The 26,013-nt window shown below is 38.2% G+C and overlaps 1 protein-coding gene across 9 annotated transcripts in view; it reads right to left on the reverse strand.

Annotated features, from left to right (window-relative positions):
* GREB1L (GREB1 like retinoic acid receptor coactivator) overlaps positions 1–26,013 on the reverse strand; it is a 144,861-nt gene that overhangs the window by 56,242 nt on the left and 62,606 nt on the right. For 6 of the 9 annotated variants that reach the window (XM_080380416.1, XM_080380415.1, XM_080380423.1 and 3 more), the window contains 4 exons: positions 25,007–25,110; positions 10,153–10,324; positions 9,741–9,938; positions 1,019–1,195 (listed from right to left, as the gene is read on the reverse strand). In XM_080380416.1, the coding sequence (XP_080236542.1) occupies positions 1,019–1,195; positions 9,741–9,938; positions 10,153–10,321 (544 nt within the window). In that variant the 5' untranslated portion in view covers positions 10,322–10,324; positions 25,007–25,110. Of the gene's footprint in view, positions 1–1,018; positions 1,196–9,740; positions 9,939–10,152; positions 22,302–25,006; positions 25,111–26,013 lie in introns of those variants that run through there. The other 3 variants (XM_080380421.1, XM_080380420.1, XM_080380417.1) reach the window with 2 other exon arrangements.

The raw sequence follows: 26,013 nt of genomic DNA on the forward strand, positions 1-26,013 counted from the left end.
TAGTATACACCAGAGTATTCCATGATCCCACTTCCCCAACCGTACCCAGCAAGGGCACATCACCCCACAGCTCCTATCTAACTCAGGCCAGTGGGATTTCTACCTTAGGTCCAAAGGTTTACAGTGTATAGTGGCATATTAAATGGGTTTAAGGGAGAAATGACGTTAGAGCACATAAGTACAAAAACGAGGTGTTTTCAATAGTTATGCAAAATATTGCTGGTCTGGACCAGAGTTTGAGCACTGTGGTTAAATCAGAGTATTTATGCTTTATTGTAATTTCTTCCCTGTTGAAAGGTCTTTCGTAATATATTCTAGGCAACACAATGACTGGAGGGAGAAACAAGAGAGTAAATTCAAAACAGGTTAAAGGAGCCAAAATACATTAAATCAATTTTACTAGCCTGTTAAAATATATACCAGTTGTGAGCCAGGCAGAAAATCTAGGTGCACATACGCCTGTCTTCAATCACCAAGAAGCATTCTTGTATCAAAATCTGAAAGCTCATAAATGTTACCAATTATGATGTAAGTAGTTTTTTTTTTTTTCTTTTTTCCCCCTGTGTATTAGATTTTGAGAAGCAAACTGCCCTCAGAGCTCCTATTGAGAACAATGTCCCTGGTAAAGCCAAGGGCAGAATTTGTCCCTTAATCCAGAGAAGAACAGATAGCTCATCTTCAACAGTTGCATGAGCATATTTCTTCTTAAATGAAAATGCTGTAAGCATTAGTAGAGATAAAGAGTATGTGGATAGTTCACATTTAGAACGCCAGGGCTGCAATTGACTTCTGCCTACACAGAAATCACCAAGCTTCAATTGTGGTTAATTGTGGAACCAGGGACTTGTTTTAAAATGGGCTTTTAAGGCAGGTTCAGCTACGAATTTAATTTAATAAAAGCAAGTCTCTCCTCAACATATTCTAACAGAAGTTCATTAGCTGAAATCACTTTAGATAATTTTGAACTGACCTTTTTCACTGAATTATAATGGCACCAAGAAAAAGAAAAGTCTCTTACCTAAAAGTGCATTTTTTCCATGATCATCTGGCAAAAAACGCTTGTCAACAGCGCAGACTAGAATGTGCTCAGGAAGGTTGGGAGATTTGGCTCCTACTAACAGGAAGCCTGCTGGGATATCAATTTGCTCCATGCACAGAGATACTAACCGTAAATCCTTGCCTGCTTGACAAAAACCTACAAAACAAACCAAAACAAATGATAAATCTTCAAAAGATTTTGTTTAATTTTCTTCTTTTTATTGGTTATAAAAGCAAATGGAGCTTCACAACTTGGTGCTGTAACTGGGGCTTTTAATATATCCTCTTCAAGGGAAATAGAGGAAATGGAGATAGCATTTAGTCAGATCCACTAGCTCAGAGTTTCAGAGACAATAGATAAACATTATTTTAAAGTAAGATCCTGAACACATTCAGGCAGAGGAGAGATGTAAGTCCCTGAAGACTAGATATCAAATGACTCAGAAACTCAATTTTTCAAAAGCATCCAAAATAAGAAGGAAAGTTTGTGATTTTATAACAGAAAACAGCTCTTAAAACATGTCAAATAATAATTTTTTCTTCAGCAAATTTTAGTTTACAGTCTTTTACAGAGAACCAGTTTTGGCTTTGTTGTTTGTAATAGGTTGACATTTGTATATAAACATCACTATCTAATAGAAAGGATTGATAAAAATTGGTGATGGAAGTTTAGTATTGAATACCAAAAGAATTTTTTTTTTAAATCTCATTTTTAACTTGTCTACACATTTTAGGAATTCCATGAAGTAAAAGATTCATTTGCCGATTTTAGAGATGTACACCATGTTTTCTGTAAGTCTCTAGTTGAGTCTCTTGAGGTCTTAATGGACTGCATTGCTTCAAGTCTCCAATTAAGATTTTTTCCCACCCAAATAACATATACACACAAAATAAGAACATAACATTGGTTCTTGTGTTACTGTTGAATGTAGGGCTAAAGCCAGCAGCAGAAGCAAGCAAAATCGGGGATTGGATCTAGCTTCTGCTGTTCCATGTTCCCACAGTGGGCAGGTGGCAAGCTGGGACACTTAAGAAAGCACGGCATGGCAGCACAAAGCAGTGGCTGCACGCTGCAACAGGGCCCTTGGGAGCTCAGGGCTTGGGGTGAGCGCGGCAGCCATGCACCAAGCAGCCACAGCAGGGATCTTCAGAAGTTTGGATGGGATTGCTTGGAGCAATTACAGGACCTCTGGTTGTCCAGCTGGACCAGCCAACTTCAAAGTTAGATTCTTTTAACTAAGTAAATTAACAACATTCAAAGACTCTTCTGTTAGCTTCAACACCAGACTTACAGGGATCAACATCACCCGTCACTTTTTGTACAGCTCCATCATATTACTTTTATTGAGTAATTTCTACTTTCAAGCAAGGAAATGCCAGGTGTGAGAGAAAGCTACAGCCATGTGACTTCCTCCGCAGGAAAGGATACGGATCACACTGGGCTTTCTGATTTCCCTTAGGCAGAAGTCAGTGAAAGCACTGCCAGGTTTTATGAAGAGCCAGGCTCATGTTGTGCTCCCCTCCAATTCCCACTTCTTCAGCTCTAAGATCAGTGCTAGCGCCTGGCCTCGCGCATCTCCCAGCAGCAGCTGGCAGAGACCCGCTCTATTTCAGGACACCCAAAGACATCACACATTTACCCATTGACCTTTGTAGCTCTCTTGCTACAACTGTTCTGCTAACAACAAGAAGTGTCGTAACATAGGCAATACATGCATGGAAATCATTATCACAATAATCAACATCATTGTTAAAAACAAACAAACTACATTGGAAATTACTGTAATATCTATTAAGACTTCAGCTATTAATGTATATTACTCACACAATTTAAAATATCTTTCAAGTAGTCCATATTTGTTACAGAAATTGTAAGGAAAAAATCAATCCACTGCAGAAAGACACTGACTAAGCATCTGGAAACACGTGATCGTAACTTAACCAAGAGCCACCTCAACCATTACTAATACATGTCTCTGCACTCTTGCCTACTGTGCTAAAACCTAGTTTAAAACTTCAGCAAAAATGGTGAAAATTAATGGCTTTTGTTTTTACCTCAAAACTGTACCAGGGAGCGAGCATGCGCAGTGGAATGCACAGAATCAGCTAGCATGAGCCTCCTGGCAAGCAGCAGCTTGCTGAAAACGGGGTCTGGTACAGGCTCAGTCTTGTGCCTACACCCACAATCTGCTGAACCAGTTCTTGGCTGAATAGCTTCTTCAGTTATTCAATCAGCTCAGTTCCAGCAGCTGCTCATTCAAGTTGAAAGCTAGCTTGGATTCACCCCTCACACACACCTTCTTCCAGCCAATGAATCAAAATGAAGTGCCTAAAGTTTTAATTTACAAATCAGTGGGTTATAACAATAACTTACCAATAAGAAGTTACACATGTTTCAGGGCAAAAACATCAAACCCACATATTTAAAGCAACGCTTATGCTTTTCTGATTAGTATGTTAATACGTCTTTTTAAGGTGTATTCCTTAGAACATCCTCATCCAAACCAAATAGAATGCTAGGTACCAGGTTAATTATTATCTAGACTTTTCAATGTAATTTAGAAAGAAACAGTTGCAAATAACTCTAGTAACAAAATTCCCTTGCATTCAGAATAGAATTTCCTTATTCAAATGTTAATGCCATTTGGGTATTATGCACAGAATTTTCAAAACTGGCCTTAAATATTTAGGCATTCCATGAAATCTGAGTAGCTGACATACTTAGAAAATACCACTCTACATCTAGAGTTAAAATAGAAAAATTACCCACTGATGACAGTGTGGGCAAACAGGAAATCTGTAGATAAGGATTACGAAACAGCAAGTACAGTAAGATTTCAAGACAGATTTAAACCTGTGCTTTTATACAATTACTCTTCAGCCTTGTCCCTGTGTAAAAACTTTCAGCAAATACCCAGAAGCACAAATTGTGACCAGTAAGAGGCTTTTGAATGAAGTGTTAGCAACAGCAATACTAAAACACCAAAGAAAGTAGGATTCTGGTTGTCAACATCAACAGTTATGTTTCAGTATAGACTTGCTTTCAGAAAGAACACACAAATCGAGAGGGCTGAATATCATGAGAATAATCATGAGTATGAGAAACTGAGAGCTTTTTTGGATGCTTGAGGGTTTTAATGTCCCAGTGAGGTGAAGCAATGCTCCAGCATTCCACAGCATCTGAGCCTAAAGAAAAGACTCTGCTACTACCCATGCTAGGAGCAAAACTTTGGGCACACTTTCAGCAGCTGCACAGCACGGTTCTGCATGAGTTCCCAGGGGAGAAATTGCAGGAAAATCCTAAGAAACCCACCACATCACATCATCTTAACAAGTTTATAAGCATTACACAGTAACATCTTATCAGTTCCCATTAAACAAACTGATTTATCTTGGTCTGCTATCACAGGCAACAGCAGCCTCTTACCTGAGAGGCTGTTGATCTGGACATGTTTAATATTTCCCACCATTTAGGATATGTAGGACTACAATTTAGGATATATAAGACTGTACTATAGAAATTCTACATCCTGCCTAAGCTGCAAACAATACCTAAGATGTACTCACTGTATCATCTCTTACTCTACCCAAAGTGCTCTCAGATGCCTTCTATGTTCACCTTCTTCCTCCTTGCACAATCTCCTCCAGCACCCTTCTCTGCTTTGGTTGGCAACATCTCTGAATCAGAGGTATGTATGTGTAGACTGGCTGGCCAGCACATGCCTCTGTGTTTGGGCTGTGTACAAGTAGAGCTATAATTACTTTTCTGCCCCAGGGGACATCAGTTTAGGGTCACTGATGTCATTCAACCAGCTCCTGAACTTCAGAAACCTTGCTGAAATTACGTACCTTTAAGGATCTCCACTTCTCTGCCAGAAGTGGCAGAAAGCAGCTACCAGCTTCCCTACAGACAGCCAACAGAGCCCACAGGCAACTGCCCACCGAAACCTCATTTTCTGAGGGAGTGAGACAAGTAACAGGGCTGATACTAAAAGGTTTCCTCTGGCTCCCCTTCTGTGGAGGGGAAAGGGATCCAGATGGGTAAGCAGCAAGAGGGGCCAGCACGGAGAGACCCTCAGAGCCTGTGGAGGCTCTTCTCTGGTTTAGTCAACAGCTGCAACAAGAGAGCTTGGGATGGCTGTGGAGCTTGGCCAGGTACAGCTGGGGTTCCCTTCCATTGAGGGATATGAAGCGAATGCACATCTGCTTCCATGCAGTAAAAGTCTTGAATTTTCCTTCAAAGAAATAGAGATGGTATACTCAAGAGCCCTTCACCATGCTTCTTTCCCTTGGTTTCTGGGGCTGCAAATAATTTTTCTAGTTTTAAGTTCCTGCTGCTTTAAATTCTTTTTCATCCTATACTGAATGAGAACATTTCACCCAAGAAACATTGACTTGGAAGTAACTGACTGGGAGGAGAGAAAGGAGGGATTAATCTCTCTCTGCTACATTTTCTAGCTGGCAAGCAACACAGAGACCTCAATGTTGTTTTCTTTTCTGATTTGCATGATTTTGCATTGATATTTAGTTATCTGTTAGAGATAACCGTTTTCACATTAGGAAAGACAAGACATGATGTCTCTGTACAAACAGAACTTGCGCTGCCCATGTTTAAGATTTAGAACATGCAAAATACATTTACATTTCTTAGCTATTCATTTATAATTGAGCTTGCACCTAAATTTCTATGTCAAGCAGCACTAACACATATGACTTAAGAAAGAATGGCACTTCAGTGTCACATATACCTGTGTACCTTTTATGGACATCTAAGTATGAAGAGGAGAAAAGCCATGACCCACTAAAACAAAAATTTTTTTTTATGAAATTCTTTATCAACATATAATAATAAAAAGCGCACAGCTGAGTCATTCCATTAAAAAAAAATCATCTTCCCACAGGATCTCAGCTTTGTTTTAAATGAAGAGCAGGCATTTATATTCTGATTAGAGATCTGCAAATACCAAGACCAGTCACAAAAAAGAATAACAGCTTTTACAGATATTATCTGCATTTCTTTGAAAGAAAATACATTAGCTTTAATTTCTGAGAAGCATATTTGCATTCTCCAACAGCACTTCCTTTAAATTAATCCAGTCCCATCTCCCTGAAAATGACAATGTATCCCCACAATTGTCAACACCTAGAAATGCTGAAATCTTAAAAATGAAATTTGTATATACTTTCCCTTTCCCCACCTGCAAACAAAGAAGTCGCTTCGATGTGGAGTAACAGCCTCTTGTTGTAATGCAGCAAATGAGGTATTTGCATAAGGAATTATCTTCCAAGAATTACATATGAATTACCGGTCACTGTCACTTGCTATTGTAACTTCACAGTAACTGATCAGGTGTTAAGTACCTGCTTACCTAATTGCTTCTGAAACTACCTTGGCCCTTCTTTAAGCATCAGGTAAATTGAGGATTTACTAACAAAAGAAAGGTGCTACTATTGTGTTTCCCACAGATTGCATAAAATGCTATTCCACAAATTAGAAATAGCCTCTTTTAAAGCTACAGCAAACAAGTGGTTCAGAACAGCTTCTTGTATTACTTTGTTGCATATTTGAGGTATCTGTATGAAAATGAAGAATTATTTTTCTTGAAACCTGTTACAAAAGTTACTTAGTTACAAATGTTCGTGTTGAGCAGAAAAAAAAAAAAAAAAGCCCCTGAAAATAAGTGAATCCCTTTTATGACTAATAGTAAGGAAAAATGGCAAATGCAGTTGCTCCTTCCAATGCACTAACAGGAGAGTTAAGGGATCTAATATTACGGCCAGCTGAGAAGGAACTGTCACTTGAGATGCACTGATTTTTTTTTAATCAATGAATAAAGGCATTAATATCTACTTTCTGCACCCATGCAACTGACAACTCAGCCATCTGAATAAAAGAACAAGTCACCACAGAAAATAATATGATAGTTATGGCATATATCCTGAACTCAGGAAAAGCAAACACACAGATACCTCGAAAGGGAAAAAGGTTTCACCCCATCTGTGCTAAAAAGTGGGGGACTGGTTTTACAGCAAGCGGAGCTATGAACTGCAGGTTGTAATACCAATATTTTGCTCTTGGATAAGCAATTAAATAAATCTTAGTTTAAAGCATTCAAACATAGTGACTTCAATTAGTCTATCAGTATTCTCTAACATTTTCCTAACGTTATTTATCTTTGTAATTAAATAGCTGAGATAAGGCATGTAAACAATGGCACTGATATCCTGTCTTACATCTCTGGAAGGGCATATTCATGAGATGAAAGATGAGCAATCAGATTAATATCTTGCTGAGATATGGTCTGCAGTGTGAATGTTTGGGAACCTGGGTGTTTTAAACACTCAGTTAAACCTTCCTAACAGATTACTACCTTTTTTTTTTCTTTTTTTTTTTTTTTTTTAACAGATGTATTTTCCTTTCCTTTTCCAGATACAAAACCACTTCTCTCTTAAATCAGCTCCTTGAGAAAAAGATTGAAGAGGGTGACATGTTTTGTAAAGTCAGAATGATAAACTTGACCAAGAGTAATGAGCAATTCTAAAATTCTGCAGAGGTAACAACATAGAAAGCTTTCTTCTAGGATTCTTCACTCGTAAAAGACTTACAGATAAAAACCAAAACACAGAACTGTCTCTGGAAGGTCATTTTTTTCCAGGGCATACAAAAAGCATAATATTACAGAGAGAAAAATGAAGCATATAGTTGCATATACTACGTAGCTAATAGTGTAACTAGACATAATCTTGTGACATACAGTATACAGCCACAGCATAGAGGTCTGCATTGCAGTGAGTGCTCAGCAGCTGAGCACCTCCATGCAGGGCCACATTGGGAAGGGCAGCATTACGAAGCAATCCTGAACAGAAGCAACAAAGGCACTAGTGAACATGCAACAGTTTGCACGTGGATGGAAGGTCATGCCTCAAAGACAGACATTTACCTGGAAGCTCACAACTAATATTTTTGTCTGGACATGCAAGTGAAACCAGGGATCACCAGGAAGTGTGAGTGAAACTGAGAAAGATCTCTTGATGTCATATAAAAAGCTCTTTCACAATCAAACGCATGGTGGCCTTGGAGCCAGATAAGGTCTTCAGTTCTACTCCTGCTCCTGACGGGCTGGTCCAGAAGTGTGTCACCAATAGTTAAAGAACCCTAAACCTTTAACCTGAATGCATTCACAACCGTTTTATGTATCCATCACACTTCTGAAGGGCCCTGTAGGCATGGCCAGCGTTTCTCCCTCTTCGTGTTTTATTCTTTAATATATTTAGAAGGTGTAAGTGTACACCATTCCAGCTTTTGATCTGACAGGCAAAGAGCCTTGTTAGATAGAACTCCTTCCTCTTACCATCCTGTTGGTTCTCCTCTGCATCCTGCCCAGTTTGTTTTATATTTCTTTAACAGAAGTGATCAGAACTGCTCCTGCTCTCCACAGGAGATTTTGCAGCCTTTAATAATACTTGTCCTCAGCTGAGAATACCTTCCTAGGAATGCATTGTTTCCTACTTTCTCCTTCTCTCCTCCTACCATTTTACAAGCCTCCAAAGGATAGCAAACACCCATCTGTGTGAATAACAAATTCTCCCAACAATGTCCCCCAGATTCCCATAGCAGCCAGCCTTTCTATTCTTTGTTACAGGGAACTGGCAGCACATTGTTACGGTGGGTAAACATGCTCATGTAAGCTGTATTTGGAAGCGATAAAGGTAAAAATGTCAATATTTGCCACTAACAACCCCCCAAAAATGTCAAAGGATTACCAGTGATTAGTGCTTACTTTAGCACTGCATATAACCATACACTACAGTAAGGTACAAAACCATTCTACAAATTACAACTTTTTACGTACTCTACACAAGGAAGCCCATCATTCTGGAAGATACTGAATAAAATGTCAAGAAGAGTTTTTGGACCTGGTGGGAAGAGTTGTTTGTTTTCAAGTGTCTGAGGGGTACGGGGAGGGATGTTTTTAAGAGAAGCACATCTAATAAATATAAATAGATCTTCCTTCTTTAAAGGAAGCTAAATCTTCAGAATAGAACAATTATAGGATAAGATGAACCAATTATATCAAGTTTACTTGGTCCAAATATGCATAATGATCTGATCCTTTCTTTAACACATTTAAAACCAAACAAAAACCATGCTGTCAAAAATTTTGCTCATCTTGAACAACCAGGACAGTTCAGGGTAAGCAAGCAATGGCCAGCAGGCAGGTAGGGAAAACGAAACAGACAAGCTTCCACGGACACCCCTCTTATCCCCTCGGCAGCAGAAGCAACACCAAGTCTCTTCTCCATTTTCTCTCTCCAAACTCTTCCTTCTGCCCATGGAAGCAACTAAATCCAAGTTTGCCAAGGTTTCTGAGATTAATTTAGGGACAGGCTGAGAACCAGCCATACTGATGCCAACTTAAGCAACTTGTTTGAGGACAGTAAACCAATAATAACCACAGAAAATGAGGGGCTTTCAGAAACTAACCAAGTGCCATGGCCAGTCTTAGACACCATTTTCAAATAATACATTAAATTTTATGTCCTGAAAAAAGTCCTCTTAATCCATATTATCTCAGATTTAAGGTTTTTGACTATAAACTGTATTTCCAGACTTCCTAGCTCAAGAGTTTCCAACTGCAGAGCATGCGTTATGATAAGAAGTAGTTGTAAAGATTACACAGTAAAAAAAAATGGACACCAACCATCAGTAGTGCAAGACCCTTCCGGGGCAGGTTTTTGTGAATACGGGATTGGCGGACTACTTGAATCTGACATGTCTTCATCCTCCTCTTCATCTTCCATGTCATTAACAGTCTGGTTGGTAGAAAAGTCCAGGTTTCCGTTTTGTGAATAGCTATGTACTAACTCTTTATCCAACTCTTCTACCTTTGGCTTCACATCTGAGAAGAATAAAAAATAAAATAGATGCAAGTACTGTTGCAAAGTTTATTTCCTTTTAATAAAAATAACCAGCAAACCATTCTTTCTCCTTAACGAGGCCTAAGATTCAGATTGTCTGTCACACAATGAATTGCTCTGTAGTTTTTAGGTTTTTAATGAAACACATCCCACCCTTTTCTCACACAGAAAAACAACAATTGAAATGTGCCATACTTTCAAGGTTACCTTCCGGCAAGAAAGGAGGCTGGTCAGGATCCAGGTACAGCTGTGAGAAGATTGGCCGTGGGACAACGCTGCTACATCTCAGAGAAGCTTCTATAGAGTTATGAAGAGCTTCTTCAAAGCGGGCAGATTTTAGTTGCCCTGCATATGAATTCCCCATGATCTAAAAACACAAATAAAAGAGTTGATAAGGGGATGGGAAAGTGCATCTGCGGACTGTTTAAAAATGAAGAGTGCGGACTTATTAACGTCCAACATGACAGTGATATAAGGTTAGTAAGAAAGTATGCTATGAAAATTACAGCTCTAACTAGTACTACATGTTCACATTTCTCTCTCAGTCTGGTAGACTGTATCTGTTTGTTTCAACAACAGCTTTTTGCACATTTCCAGCACACTGCTTTGTGTCTTCTGCATACGTGGCCTCTCAACAGCCTCAAGAATCTGTCTGGTGTAGAATTTAATGGAGGGTAGATAAAACCATTATTATTGTCTTTTTTAGGTTTTTCAGAGTAGGCTACAGAACGTTGCATAACACAGAAAATTAAAAACATCACGTTTGGCTTCATCACTAGTTGTCTGTGTTTACATGATTTGACTTGTCAGTATGCCATCATTTGCAGAGAGACAACACACAGAAACATCCAATGACTTGAATTTTTGCTCTTGCTAGTATTAACTGAAATTATGTGGAAGATGAGTTCTAATCTGGTCTTCAATGTAACACTATGATTTACACGTACTCTGATCCATACAATTCAAATGATCTAATCATACTCTTACAACAAAGACGTTAAGAGAAAAATAAGTAACATCCAAACCATACACAGCAAATGCTGTGAAAGGCTTTTATTTAAAATTCTGCTCTATACTAATATAGTGAAAAGAACCTTTTAAAGATCTACTTTGACAATTAATATTTATGTTTATATCAGCAATGAATTTATGAACTTCCTGAACTATTCAAGCAGAAACAAACCTGTAGATTATTACTTCTCCTTGGGTGATATTACACAGCCCATATACTTTATATTTGTGCTCCCAGCACTGGATACAGACTCTCAAATGTAAACATTTAGTAGCAGGATGGCCATGGAAGGTTTTTCAATAAGCTAAGACTCACTGAAACATGAAATTTTCCACTTTGCTGGATCATTATACCATATCACACGTGTTCCAAAGAAACAGCAATCTAACATTTTCCAATATTCCGAATACAAGACCGCATTTTCGGAGAATTTTATTTCAGCAAAGGTAACTTTTGTCCAGTTAAATCAATAGATAGAAAAGTACAAAACCTAATGTTATCCTTGTACTTCCCTTCACAGGATGTCACCTAGCCCTATGACCAGGAAGAGACCTTGGCCAAGAAGGTAAGTTGGCATTTAGAAAACCTACAATTCCACTCCTGCTTTATCACTGGGTTGCTCAAGGTCCTCAGGGCCACCTGTAAAAGGGCAGTAATGATGACAGCCTCTTACAGCAGCATTTGAGATCTCTTAGTATTAACAAATAACTAAAAGCCAAACACTACTATATGACTGGAATACATAGGTATGAAGCTTATCTAATTACTCACCTCCAAACTGGGAGAGAGGCTCAGTTCCCTATTCAGTCAGAGAATTTATACAGCTTTGGGAAAACAATTCCGCATCTCTGAATTAGACTGGCTTTTAATAAATTCTGGGGTAACAGCATTTCCCTACCCCAACCAGAGACAACATAAACACAGTTTCTTAACATGATGCATCCAGGTTTTTCAGCAATAGAATACTTAAGAGGGTTCTGGCTTTCATTCTGTAAGTTTTCATTAAATTTGGAAATAGCAGGGAGTGTGTATACAAACACACAACTACAAAGCAATAACTAACAGGAAAAAGTTATGCTGAAGGAGGATTAAGGTTGCAGTACACTAAATCCTGTCAGATACCTTTGAACAAAGAATTGATGAAAAGCAGTTAAGTGACTGAAATCCTGGTTGTACCGAAATCAGTGATGATATATCCATAAATGTCAGTGAAATCACAACACACTTCTATATCATTAAATTGCATGTAATAAAATTCCATTTCTGTTCTACGGAATTTTATGTCAGGTACGATGAGCTTAAGGTAGGATTTCAGGAATGTACTAAACTAAAAATATTTTAGTTAAAACACCATAATAAAAATTAATCCATTTTTAAGAATCACTAAATTTGCAATTCCCACAGCACTCACCTGCATGAAGTCTGTTCATCCTCCACATTTTCTACAATCTGTATGTTGTATACCGTCTATGCCAACTATTTTCGTTTTGATGGGGAACTATTAATAAAATACAGTATGCACACAGCAAAAATGCTGGAGAGCCAAGGTTATTTAATCTGCCTCCCTGGCATCTAGACAAAGAGACTTGCCTGTAGATGGCAATTTCACGGATTTATCTGAGCAAGTTGGTTATATTACCGGTGGACATTTCTAGCTTGCCAAGAGAAAACGAGGCTGCAACTGAAAAAGCCAAGTAAAGGAAAGCTTAGGAACCACAACTTGTGTGAGCACTGGTCTCTGCCGCATGGAAGCGGAGCAGGAGGAAGGCTTGTTGGGGATGTGCTCGTGTAGGACGGGGCAGGCAGAGGGAGGTATCAGAGAGCAGAGCGGACCGATGGGGCCCTGCTGGGCCATGGCGGGGGAAGCTGTGAGCCCCGGGGACCAGCACCAGGGAGCCAGAACTGGGCAGCTAATTTCCTAACGATGCCCGAGGCCATTAGGGCAGCTGGGCTTCATGTGGAGTTCAAGGGAGCTGGGGGGGGCAGGCAGAGGCCAGACAGCAGGAGGCTCTCCCTCTGCAGGGGAGAGGAGCTGGCAAGACCTTCCGACAGTGAGCTGCTGTCTGGTTCAGGTTGTGCCACCCTGATCCAGCCCGTCTGAAAGTCAGAGGCACCCATTCAATTACCGCCTTAGTGTTTCTGCTTTTGATTCTACCCCTAAATGCCTGGTGCAATTAGGAAGCGCTTCATTTTCCTCCTCCCAGCATAAAGGGGCGGCAGCTGGCACCACAGCAGCGGCAGGGGAGGCAGCAGGAGCAGAACGTGCTTCAAACGTGCTCAGCTGTGTGGTGGTGGGCTGAGGAGGCAGCAAAGAGTCTGGCGGAGAAATAAACGGGTGGAATTTGAAGGGAAGGAGAAAAGAGGAAAAAACCATTTCTGTTATTAAGACACGTACTTGCCATATCTGCATTTAAGTGTGACCAAACCCAATGGTTTCAAGTAACTAAATTAATGCTCATTGCTAAAAAAAGTTACTCAAATAATATGCTGGTCCTACATCCCTGTATGAGGCCATTTGGTAAAAATAAAACAACCAAAAACCCCAAACCCTCTTGCTTTCTCGAGTGAAATTAAACAAGTTTTCCCTAAAATTCTGCATATCTGATATAGTGACAGTGAGCTCGGGGGATGTGGGAGAGACGGTCCTGTGCTTTCCTGTCAACACCGATATCTCAGTGCTTACTCTCACACCTACTGTCCTATATCCAGCCATACTGCACTGAGCTATGTCAGAGCTTCCTTGGGTGCACTGAGAGGTTTCTAATGGGCAGGAGGTTTGATGTGGGGGTAAATAATTCTTTCCACATCTACATGCACACTAGCTGCAGCTAGCTCTGCAGAGAGCTGTTTAGATTCCCAGCGATCAGCAATTTGCACATCTGTAATACAGTATTTCAATACAGTATTTCAACCCTCAACTTTCCTTTTAACTGCACCATTAGATATCAGTGTACTTTGTAAGTTGTCTATTTCTCTTAGCAACCTTTTAGCTCTGTTTTGGATTGGACTCTGCAGGATGTTAGTATGTGCATTATTCAGAGTACGTACATACAGTAAGATTTGCTGCTATATGTTCTTCTCCCCACCCCACCCCACCAAGAAGGCTGTTTGACAACAGCCACTCTCCAGGCTGTCCCTCTTTCCCAATTTTGCCACCACTCAGACAGACAATTTTTCTTTTATGTCCTTAAAACTTTCTATAGAGAGACTAGAAGACACAATTAAAATGCAATAATTACAAAATTAAATCTGTAGCAAAACATGAAATAAGAGAATTTCCTAACATTCAGATCACTTGTACCTCCACACTATCAGTCTCAGAGCACTCCTCTGCAAAGATCCAAATACTAAGGCACCATGATTTCCACCCAACACATCTCCACTGCTGCTATGCTTCTTCAAAGCAAATTTCCTAAGCCTGCTACAAGCCTTTGCAGTAGCCCATCACTGAACTGGAGGATTAACTGTGAGATTTGCTGGAGTTTGAGAGATGCCTTAGAACAGAGCAGTAAGGCAGCCCTCACATCTCAGTCTGGGTCCTTACAAAGACACAGGAACAAGGGAATCGTGAAGTTCCACTAACCTAACCACATGTAAAGAAGTATTAATGATATAGGTTTTAACAAGAAATTAAATACGGGCATCCATTATGGAAAGCAAAACTACAGTTACTGGGTGTTTCCATCAAAGCAGACAGAAATGAAAGCAAACTGGTGACTGACTTTAGCACTGCATCACTTAACTGTGGGGTGAAGGTCCCAGGGAAATTCTGATCACTCTTTCAACCCCAGAAGGTGAACTTACAAGAGAAAGTCTCATCAATTCAATTTGTCCCATGCAGTCATCCAGGTTTCAAAAGATCTGTGCAGAAACATGACACTGGATGTTCAAGAACCAAAGCCCAGGTGCAGCAGACTTGCAGCGTGTAAGTATAGTAAATACTACCCACTTTTAGTCAGAAAAATAGGTGACTATGGTCTTTCACATACCAAAAAAAAAAAAAAAAAAAAAAAAAAGTAACCTGTGGATAGTGTATTGTTACCCAGAAGCTCTTGGGAGCTACAACTGCACATTGAGTTGAAGGCTCTGCTAGTAAAAATATAATCAGATCATTCAGTACACCAGATACCACATATTTGGCCTCCAGGTGGGTCATGACCCCAGAGACTTTAAAGGAGAGGAACCGAACTGGAGGATGAGGGAGGGGGTGAGTGTTGTTGTTATGGCTTAAAGCAATTTCACAATTACCTGATAGCGAATGATGAATCTGATGCAAACACCCTCCATTAAGTCAGCTCTATCAAGTCCTTACTTTGTGTTTAACCTAATGATGTAATTGTGTTCTCCAAAACACATAATCTGGCTTCTGATCTGGCCTAACCCCACAGGAAAGTTTCTCTTCAAAGGAAAAGAAAGCAAGTTCCTTCACAAAGGCACTGCCAGGCCCAGCACAGCTTCTGTATCTCAAAGGGTTATCTTAGGCAAAGAGAGACCAGGCATCTATTTATGCTGTAGAATTGTTTGGGAACTACTTGTTTCAGGTACAACTACCATTTTCTATTATTTACGTCATTCTTATTGACTTTCTGGGAGTAGTATTTTTCCCCCCATTAAAGCGTCATTAGGATGCATCATGAAAATGCATACAGCAGAAAGGATGACAGTTGGTAATGACAATTACAAATACGTACACTAAAAGTGTAGACTTTGAAGTCAAAAGTATATACCCAGCATTAACTGCATTATTCAGTCGGGAAAGACTTACGTGTGAGTCAATGCAAGACTGCAAGGTGGAGTAGTCTCATTACCAGATCCTTCCTCTCATAACCTTTGTAAGATCTTTTTTTCCCTCTTCACAGTCCTTTCAAGATCCTGAGATTCTCACTCTGCTTTTGTCTTGGTTAGGGATATCCAAACTCAGCTGCAGAAGGGTTTACAATCTTATGCAGCAAGCGATAGATAATTCATTCACAAAAGTCTTTCAGGAAAAATGATTAGTTTGTATTGATTGTGCTTACAGTGGAGTTTCCTTTCGTTGTTTTTCTTTTTTTTTTTTTTTGAAGAAAAATATTGATAGCCTCCATCCACACGTTTAGAATCTAGTCTTTCAGTCTGATGTTGCCACTACTGTGTCAGAGGAATGGGAAAGATCAAGAACACCTGCTTTTTTCCTGACAAGGTTCTTCCTTTACTGCTCAGTTAATAGTATCTGTACTTGGAGTATTGCATCAGATTACCTGGGATTTGGACAATTCCTTGGACAGAGACAGATAAATGGATACACAACAGAGCTACATGCAGGATGTTGGCCCAGGGCAGCTATTCCCCCACAACATGGAACAGAAAGAAAATCACAAGTAGTGCTAATATGGAGGTTGCTATGTCCTTACTGCTCCATCCCTTCCACCATAAGACTATCCCCACAGTCTTCAGGCACAGTTCACAAAACAATAAACATACTAAAGGCAACATTCACACCTGAATTCAGGATGGTGTTAGTAAATTGAACTTACACGTGTAAAGCTTTCAACTCCAAATCACCCTCCAAATACTAAAAAATTAAGTCTGAATTGCATTTTTAAAAATTCAGTGATCTGCAAGTTTTCGGCTTCACAGTGCGAACCAGCAGTGAGGCAACACTGAGGCTGAAAAAGGAAAACCACCAAGAAACTGAAACTCTATCTCATCTCTTTTACTTAAAACTGGAAATGTCTCTTCAGTTCTTTTTAACAGTATTATTTACTGAGATGTACACCTGAAGAGGAGTTTAAAACTGCAGTCAAGCATAGAATATATTATGAGGTGCAATGTTACAGAAGTCACTGCAAGTTAAGCTCCGGTCAAGTTTTACAAAATGGTAATTCAGTAGTTTTAACAAGTTCAGCACTTGTGTTTATTACCTAACATCTCACATTCTCCTTCATCTTTCAAATATTCTGATAGAAGTCTACCAGAAGCTTTAGAAGCAATCTAGCTTTTGTAAGTCTGAATTTAAAAAACACTATTGTAGAGTTAGAATCAAACTACATAAACCCAACAACAGTCAGTTCTTATCACCAAGCTGGAGCTGAAGTCATTTTGCACGATTTCTGCATGTGAAGCTTTGTGACAAGGACTGTACAGACCTTGCACTGGCTTTATCTTTCTCCAGGTTATGGCTCCCACTCAGAAAAGAAATGCTGCATTCCAGGTGGGCTGAACTCTTTAAGGCACAGGAAGAGGAAAGCCATCGCAGTCAGTGCTGTGGGGATGCTCACCACATTCCTCTAGTGAAGACTGAGATGATTTAAGGATTAAGCATGTGCCAAACTTCATTTGATGTCATTTCCTCAGTAAACAGATGCAACAAACAGATGAAAGAAAACATCTGACTTCACTACAGTGACAATACAATATGCAAAAATTATGGAGAACTAGTTCCTGTGAATAAATAATGCTGAGCTAGAAGCATTTAAAGCAATACATGCCTACCTGAATACAGAAAACTACATGAAAAAGTACTGTAAAGAGACCGGAACATTAATGGAGCACAACTATAGCTGGTACGATTTGGTGGAGTACTTGGAAACAAGGAACGTCTTTTGACAACCGTTGTAAATGCACAGCTCACTTTCATGGGCAAAGACCACCTTATGCACGCAAACACTCATATAAAATAGGCACTGTATGTTCTGTCACCAGTTGCATGCACCCATACACTTTTACTCTCTCTCTTCCACTCTCATTCACCCACACACATCTGTTCACACAACCCTGCCCTCCTCCTCAAGCTTTTGCAAATACATCATTTCCCTAATTATTCCTCCTCTGCCTTCCTACTGTGGAAAAAGGAACTTAATTAGAAACCAGAAATAAACTGTATTTTGTGTTTCTAATAGTAAATATATATATAACCTTTTTAGTCTTCTCTGGGGTTTCGTGGAAAGATCAATGATACAGGGTTGTGGACAATGACAGGAAGTCAGATACCAACAAACTTGACCATAAAGGCTATAAAAGAGTATAAGAGTTAATAAAGATTCAGTTTTCAGTCATACAAAAAGAGATGCTCAGTAGCAGATAAGCAAGAATGAGAAGATTATATAGTGGAGTGCAAACCTTACATAAATAGGCCTATATCCTTAATGATATAGAAGCTTTCAGGAGTTAGTTATGTCAATTTAACCTATTCTGACAGTAATGTTTTTAGAGCCCTCTGTAATGATGTTATGAAATTAGGAGATAAGTTACTGAGAAGGTTTTCTAGGGTTTTTACAATTAATTTGTAGAAGATGGAGTAAATGCTTTTATGCTACTGGGATCTTTCACAATCTGCGTAGGGAATGGAACATTACAACTTCAACAGAAGAGGCACATTTTTCTTTCAACAGAAAAACCTTCAGGTGGAAAAAAAAAAGGTGTAACGTTAAAAGACTTCATTATTTTAAAAGGAGTAGGTGCTCACACTTGGACGCTTACACACTCATTGCAGAGGCAGCACAAATAAATCACTAACGAGCACTTTCAAAAATCTCAGCTTGCTTCCTTAAAACAAGCATCCTTATACATAGCTTTCCCCATTTACGTTCCCTGCCCTAAATAAATAGGACTATTAACTACATTATTAATGACAGTGCAATACAACAAAATCAGTAATGGTGCTTAATCTGAGCTGTAGAATCAAGGCATATTTTTGCTGTGTAATTCTGATTTTTAATTAGTTGCAGACATGAATTACAATTTATTCTCCTAACAACTTAGCAGGTTAGCACAGTCAGGCAAGTTACATGCTTAAATCCTTTCAGCTACCACTGATAATTAGCTGACACAGCAGATACAACTAATGTAGTATCTAAGTAATCAATATAATAACTACTTAAATAACTGTAATTGCATGTAGCATTTTGGTGCTTACTGAAATGTTTTTCCAATTCCAAATTTGTTACTCAAACCATGTATTCAAAAATCAGTACCTGTTCCCAAACCTAACAGATTTTTATTGAAACTTTGTGGGTTTTATAAACTTTTCATATCCGTAAGTGTACAGTCATTCACTGGCAATACATATTCTGCTATTAATATGTAGATCTTATTGTAAGTTATTAGGTAACAACTATATTTTGTAATTACTATTTAAAACAAACTATTCAGAACTATTAGAGACATAAAATATATGTAGTTTAGAATAATTTATAATGTAAACTGTATCTTTTCAGATACATCAATTAATTTAAAGCTGTGTTTTTAATGGAGATTTGATGTTTATTTCAATGAAATGCTGTCTAATATTACAACATTTTTAACAAACTTTATGTGGACTTCTTTAATTTCCATGACTGGGAAGCTCAGTGAGCAGACTTGTCACATCATTCCAAATATGAAACACAAGTCTGTATTTGGCAACAATTTTAAAGCTGATAACTATCACTAATTTCTCACTTTTATGAATTATGTATTTTTTCCCCCCTGAGAGGTTGCTTTTTTTCACCTGAGAAGGTGAAAGGGAAAGTTACCAGTTCTTCAAGAGCCATATAATGACATAAAAAGGAGCATTAATAATGGCATCTCAACTTGCACTGCTCATGAAAATGAAAAGGATGATGCATTAAGCATAGGTGGTCTGGTTACGTAGAAGCTGAGCATTTCACCTACAATCCCAAGCATCCTTTGAAGGTCTTATCAGTAAAGTTTGTTATCAACTCTTCAACACAACTGGACTAACAAAGACCACCATATGAAGCTAATTAAATTAATGATTTTTCCAACCATTGAGTTCACTCAACTTGTTTGTAATTCTTACTAATTTTTTTCTTGCACATCCTCTCTACATCACTTCTCATGATCTGCTTTCAGGCCTTAATACTGTAAGTACATACTCACCTGCCTGCTGATGCTTTCTTGTCTTCAATAGGACCATGGTGTAGGACTATACACTATGGCTTAGCAAACCACGTATGTAAATTATTGTAAACCCTTACGCCACTAGGCTGCAAAAATCTACGTTTTAAACTTCATAGCTTATACTATTTATATATTATATGCTACCATTTATATAGGAACTTAGGCATACACACTGACATTTAAGACTGCTAACCAAGATAACGCTATTTGATAGAAAAGCAGCATAAAAATTCACTACTATGTACAGAAAATGTAAGCTGAAATGTAACAAGTCTGACACATCTCAACATCAGATAGTATAGTACAAGCATTAAACAGGAAAATCCTTAATAAAAATCATTTAGATATTTACATCTGCAGTAAAAGTGTTCTTTCCCCATGCTCTTTTCCTTCCTTCTAAATAAGAGAGACAAATCTTTTATTGCCCAGCAATATAAACTAATTGCTCTTCATCTTGTAGAGACATTACTCACCCTGAAAATTCTTAATTCTAACAACACGTACTAACTGACACTACTAAAAAAATATCTTTCTGAATAATAGGCATAATGGTAATACAGATTACATCAGCTCTTAAAACTTTCCAAACATACATGACCCAGTTCTTCAGGAACATCCACTCAGTATTTTCTTTTTCCACAGTATTAATCTTATCTGGTGCATGTTCTGGTTTGTGACAGTTACAACAAACTAAAAATGAAGCACTGGAGTAGGACTTTGTAAACTTAAACCTTTCTTTTGCTGTAAGCAATCCTTTTCCCCGCCTGGGGCACGCAGATGTAGCATGACAGTTCTTCAAATCCCTAACATAAATTAAAAAGTAAAATTAAATCAAGGTGTAATAAAGAAAGCCTTAAGTAATCAAATTTTCATGCACTAATACACCTGGATAGAAGAAGGTTAAGTGGGTTGTTGGGTTCCTCACCTCCTCCAAAAAAATGACTGGTTTTCATCCTAGAGCCTTGCCTGAAAACAAGGCAAGTCTGAAAGAGAGCTCTCCTTGTTTTTACGAGGCTTGAAAACCATCAGCCCTTAAAAGGAACCTCAAAGATTGAAACAAGTCCCTCTTCTTTGCAGAGAGGTTTTATCAAAATGTTTATCAAGTCTATTCAGAGCACATTCCTGCACAGCTCTTCCAAAAATACCATTTCCAAATAGGTCAAAATGATCACATTTCTGCTTTTTTGAACTGGGAATATGTTTCAGAAAGGAACAAACAAATCTTTTCTTATCTGAATCTCCCATGAAGTCTCTAGATAGGGGCATATCTAACATTGTTCTTCTGTAGTCACTTTTAGCCTGTGATGTGGAGACAAAAACCCCAGCAAAGCCAGCTGCTTTCATGGCCGGTTCTATGCAAAATGCAATGCACTGAATGGAAAAGAAAACCATGCATAGGTCAAAACCGTAGCAATCAGCTTAAAACCACAAGTAATGTCAAGTTTAATATCATTTGGACATTTTCTGCAACTTCTCTGCTACTGAGAAACTGTCTAAACTACTCATATAATTTCTGTTTAAAAACAAAATAAGTTTCTCTTATTTAGTTTTAGTGGAAATGAACTTCAAAATGCAGACTTGCTTTGTAGAGTTCTTCCTTTTCCTTTTACTCAACATGTGTTTGTCATGTGTCAAAGCTGACTCTACTTTCTCCCCTCCCCAGAATACCACAAATTCTTCTGTAAAATAAACAAAGAAACGTCCAGAATCTCTGCAATGACCAGAGGCAACCCTTGTTTGAGATCAAAGATGCACATCACTACTGGGCCTTCTGCAACATCCCAGATTTCAGTTAAGATGAAATTTGCAACAAACAGGCAATCAACAGAACAAAACTTTAACATCACATCAAGGGCTATATCTAAAAGGAAGAGTTTCTTTGACATCCAGGCTACCTTTTCTAGATACTTAGAAATCCCAATAGGTGGTTGTGGGATAAATGTCTGCAAATAGCATTTTTATAATGCTATTTAGGTCTAGCAAAAAAAACCCTTTATCTTTACTTATAACAGAAATGCAAAAATTCAAAATTACATACTATGAACACTTAATAGGAGAAGAAAACAATTTCTATTTCTAATGCTTATGTTTGTTTTGTGATGCAACTCATCATCTACTACGACAAATTGTGTATGAGGCATTTATGTCTTAGGGAAAAAAAAGATAATAAAATACATTGAGATACTAGATGTGCTTCTCTACTTGTTTTTCTCCTAGAAGGAAAAGTCTTCATGATGTTTACAGGCTGGATTTAATTTACTTGCAACATAAACATGCTAGGCAAAGGCAGTCTTTATTCCCAAAGCTGCTATCACAATTTAGTGAGTTAATAACACAGAAAATTCACAGGCTCTATGCATTCTTGAAGGCATGCATATAAAAATTCAGTAAATACTGATATTCAAGAAAGTCAAGAAGCTAGAGCTCATAATATTTTTCTGTGACTGCTGCCACACTATGTATAAAATTCCCACCGGGAGCTAAAATCCACTTGAAAAAAACAACCACTTGATAAATAAACACTATAGATATAGAAGAATTTTCTCCAGTAGGTGAGAAAAGAATCTTAATAATCTGTAATGTCAAATTTTACATACTTTGAGTAATTAAATTCTAGGGTTACAAACAAAATTAAGCATTGTAGCTTAAATAACGTATTTCTCTAAGCAGTTTTATTATAGTTTCTTTTATATAGCCCTTAATTCCATATAGATTTATATGTAAAATGTGATATTCATTGTTTATAGGGATAAAGCTGATAATACACTCGAACAGACATCTCATTGAGTTCCTACAGCAAAAGCCAGTCCAATCTCATTGATAAATAAATCACCTTAATCCTTTATTCATTTGTTATTGCCTTATTGCAAAAGCATGAAACTGAAGCCTAGAAAGTCAAAGTTAAGGCCTGACCTTCCATCTCTATCCTATCTGGCCGCTCCCTTGTGTACCCCTCAAACACACATGCTACCATTTTCTGATGAGTTTAGAAAGGGTTATCAGGAGAATTTCAAGACATGTGTCAGTTTTGTAGCAGCCTGAATGCTATACAAACATCTTTTGTGTTTAATAGGCAATTTGTATTTTAGTAGGTTTATCCATTCCCAACTTTATTTGTTTAAAGGTGCCTTAACCTTGACATAAATCAATGCTAAGCATCTGTATAGAGTACTTCTGAAGAGTTTAAAAATTAAGCTCTTCAGACAGCTACATTTTGCAAGCACATTTCTTTAATAATAATAAAAAAAATTACTTTTCAACTTCTTTGCTCATTTTTTCCCCTTGAAAATCATGCCTTTTTTTTTTACTCATCATATTCTTTTAAAGATCATGATGAAACACCACATTAGTCACTACAAAAATGCCATCACTGCTGGCTCCTGAGTATCCTTTTCTTCCTAACACAACAATGAGTGTTTGCGGAAGACAGTAGGGCCAAAGAGTCAGAGGCCCCGTCTTCCAGCAACCCCCCCCCCCTTCCAAAGAAAAACAAAAAGCACTGAACCTTTTCTGCCACATGCCCAGTCCTTCCCCCACCACCTCTCTGGTGAAGACAGCCATTATTACATTTCCTTTCAGGTTATTTACAAGGTCTTGGCTCTGACATTGATTTCTTATCTGTTTCTATGACAAATGTTAAGTGTTAATAAGCTGTCGCTTTAAAGAAAGATAATGGTAAACAAATTATAGGAATGAATTAATCAAAAACTATTCTTAATTTTTTTTGTGAGCATTGAAAAAAGAGCAGCAGAAATTGCTCAAGACCAGAAAAAAAACCCACTTTTTTCCAACCAATTAATAAGTGTTAGCAGATTAAAGAAGTTATAGTTTAAACTAGGCAGTATCCTGATAATCTAAAATGAATTTGTCAGAGGATATAGAATAACCGGGCAGGCAGAGCTCCCTAAGGAACAAGGTCTTTTAATTTGTAAGTGAAGGTTTTTACTTTTCCAAATATTTTCCTCATGGTATACATTTTAGGATCAAAGGTGAAAGTTCAGAAATCTTTTCAGTTACAGAACCATTAAAATGATAAACATTTCGGATCCCAAAGTACACTTCTACTCTAACTGTCCTTTCAGACCTGCATTGACTGCACTATAATAGCTGCCAACATTTGGTAAGGATTAGCCTTTCATTTAGACAAAAGCTAGCATTCCTTAGCTAAATCAGCACTTTTTGCCATCAGACTCATAAAACCTTTTCACAACACAGATTTTCAAGAGAATCCTTTAGGGTTTTAGGATGCTGGTCCTTTTACTAAGTAACAAAATACACCCCAGGGTGTCTCATTGACCGCACTCAGCTGTCCTTTGACCTCTGCAATTGTTTAGCCTAACTTCAGGGCCACAGAATCTGCCTCCCCCCATCAAAAAGGCTAATGTTGCTTCCTCCTAGCACCTGGGGAAGCAAAATCCTAGAGGTTCCCCCCTCTTACAGACTTCTACCATGTTCCAGATGTTGCCAAGCAAAATGTTCCTGCAGGCAGGTTTTGGGAACCCACAAATGCCACTCAGAACCTGGGCTATGGCCATGACCCCCTTGCTCTGCTCAGTGCTGCCCTTGCCCCAGGGATACAACAGGTCATAAAGCAGGAATAGATCTTCGGCCTTCTGGGTATGCTGGCTATTTAAATGCATCAAGAAACTATGCGAGTCCAATATTGTATACCAGCAAAAAAGATGTGTGAGAATCTCTCTTGGAAACACAAATCTCTCCCAATCATTAAAAAGATCTGCATTCTTCTTCCCATTTGTTTTAAATCCTTTGAGAGGACAAACAAACAAACAAACATCCACCCTCCAAGTGCATAAAACATACATTTAGCTAGTTGCTTAGGTATTTGCAGTGCTTCTAAGCAAAACAACAGAAAAAAATTGTTACAGCTTCAAAAGAACTGTCATTAAATAATGAAGCTGACCCCACTGTGACTATATGAGAAAAAAATGGAAGCACAAATCAGCCCTCTTTGGTGAAGGCTGTTTAATTATATGAACTGGATTTCAAGATTTTTGAAGAACTTAGAACTGTACATGCCTGAAGCAAAAATAATTTACAGTCCACACTGTTCCTAAAACACAGTCAATGGAAATCAAAACACAGATGCTGAATATAAAAATACAATGTATTGTCTATTAGGAAAGGCAAGTACAGTACCTTCTCAGATTCCTTTTAACCTATTTGAAATGCAGTCATGATTAAAAGATGCAGCTAAGAGTTTGTGAAGCCTTGCTGCAAAGTTGTTTAAAACTCCTGAACACCTGAAAAATAAGGGAGAAAAAAAAATTAGATTTACTCATGCCAGCATATAGTTTACAATAAACGAACAAAACTTGCCTATCTAAATCTGGTCTAGGGCAAAAACTAGACTGGGGTGGGGAAAGGAGGGCTGACCATTCAAAAAATCATTTTTTTGTTAATAGGAATATTCAGTTGAAGTTGCATGGCAGCTTCCCCTTATTCTACCAGCAGTCAAGTACAAGTTTGTCATAGAATCTGCATGTTTTTGGCACCAAAGTCACTATATGAAATATCAGGAACTTAGCACATCAGTATGAGAACATTAACTGTCACAGAAACATAAACATTAGATGATAATGTAGAAGTAATTATTTTACTATTGGTTTAAAAAGAAACAAACTAAATGGGTGACCAGTTACCTATGCTAAACTGCAGATCAATGTTCAAAATTAAAACAGAATCAGCTGGTTGCTCTCCTATCTGACATCCTGTAAAGGTATTTAAGTGAAAATATGTCTAATAGAAAAAAAGAATACACCTGAAACACCCCAAAGAATGGCAACAATGGGGTAGCAAGCAGCAGGCAGAAGAGTAACTCTTAAAATGCCTAGGGCCATACAGAAGAGCAATTAACATCAGGAAGAGCTTTAAATTAAGTTATCATTAACTGGACTTTGACAAGACTTTCTTAGTTACACAAGTTATTAGCCTGGTTTCTCAATAGAAATGGACAATATTTTGCCAAAAGATGTAAAGGCATTTACCCTGTTGCTCACAAATGGGATTTGAGGTTTAAAAGCTGGGACCACACCCTTGGGCCTGCTGTCAAAACCAGAACGAACGTGACTGTTCCAGCTGTACACCTAGATTTCAAACCCCAGGTTTCAAAATTACAAGCAACATAGCTTTACGCTTCCTCCCAC

Source organism: Falco punctatus, assembly GCF_963210335.1.
Source record: "Falco punctatus genome assembly, chromosome: 3".
NCBI classification, from domain to species: Eukaryota; Metazoa; Chordata; class Aves; order Falconiformes; family Falconidae; genus Falco; species Falco punctatus.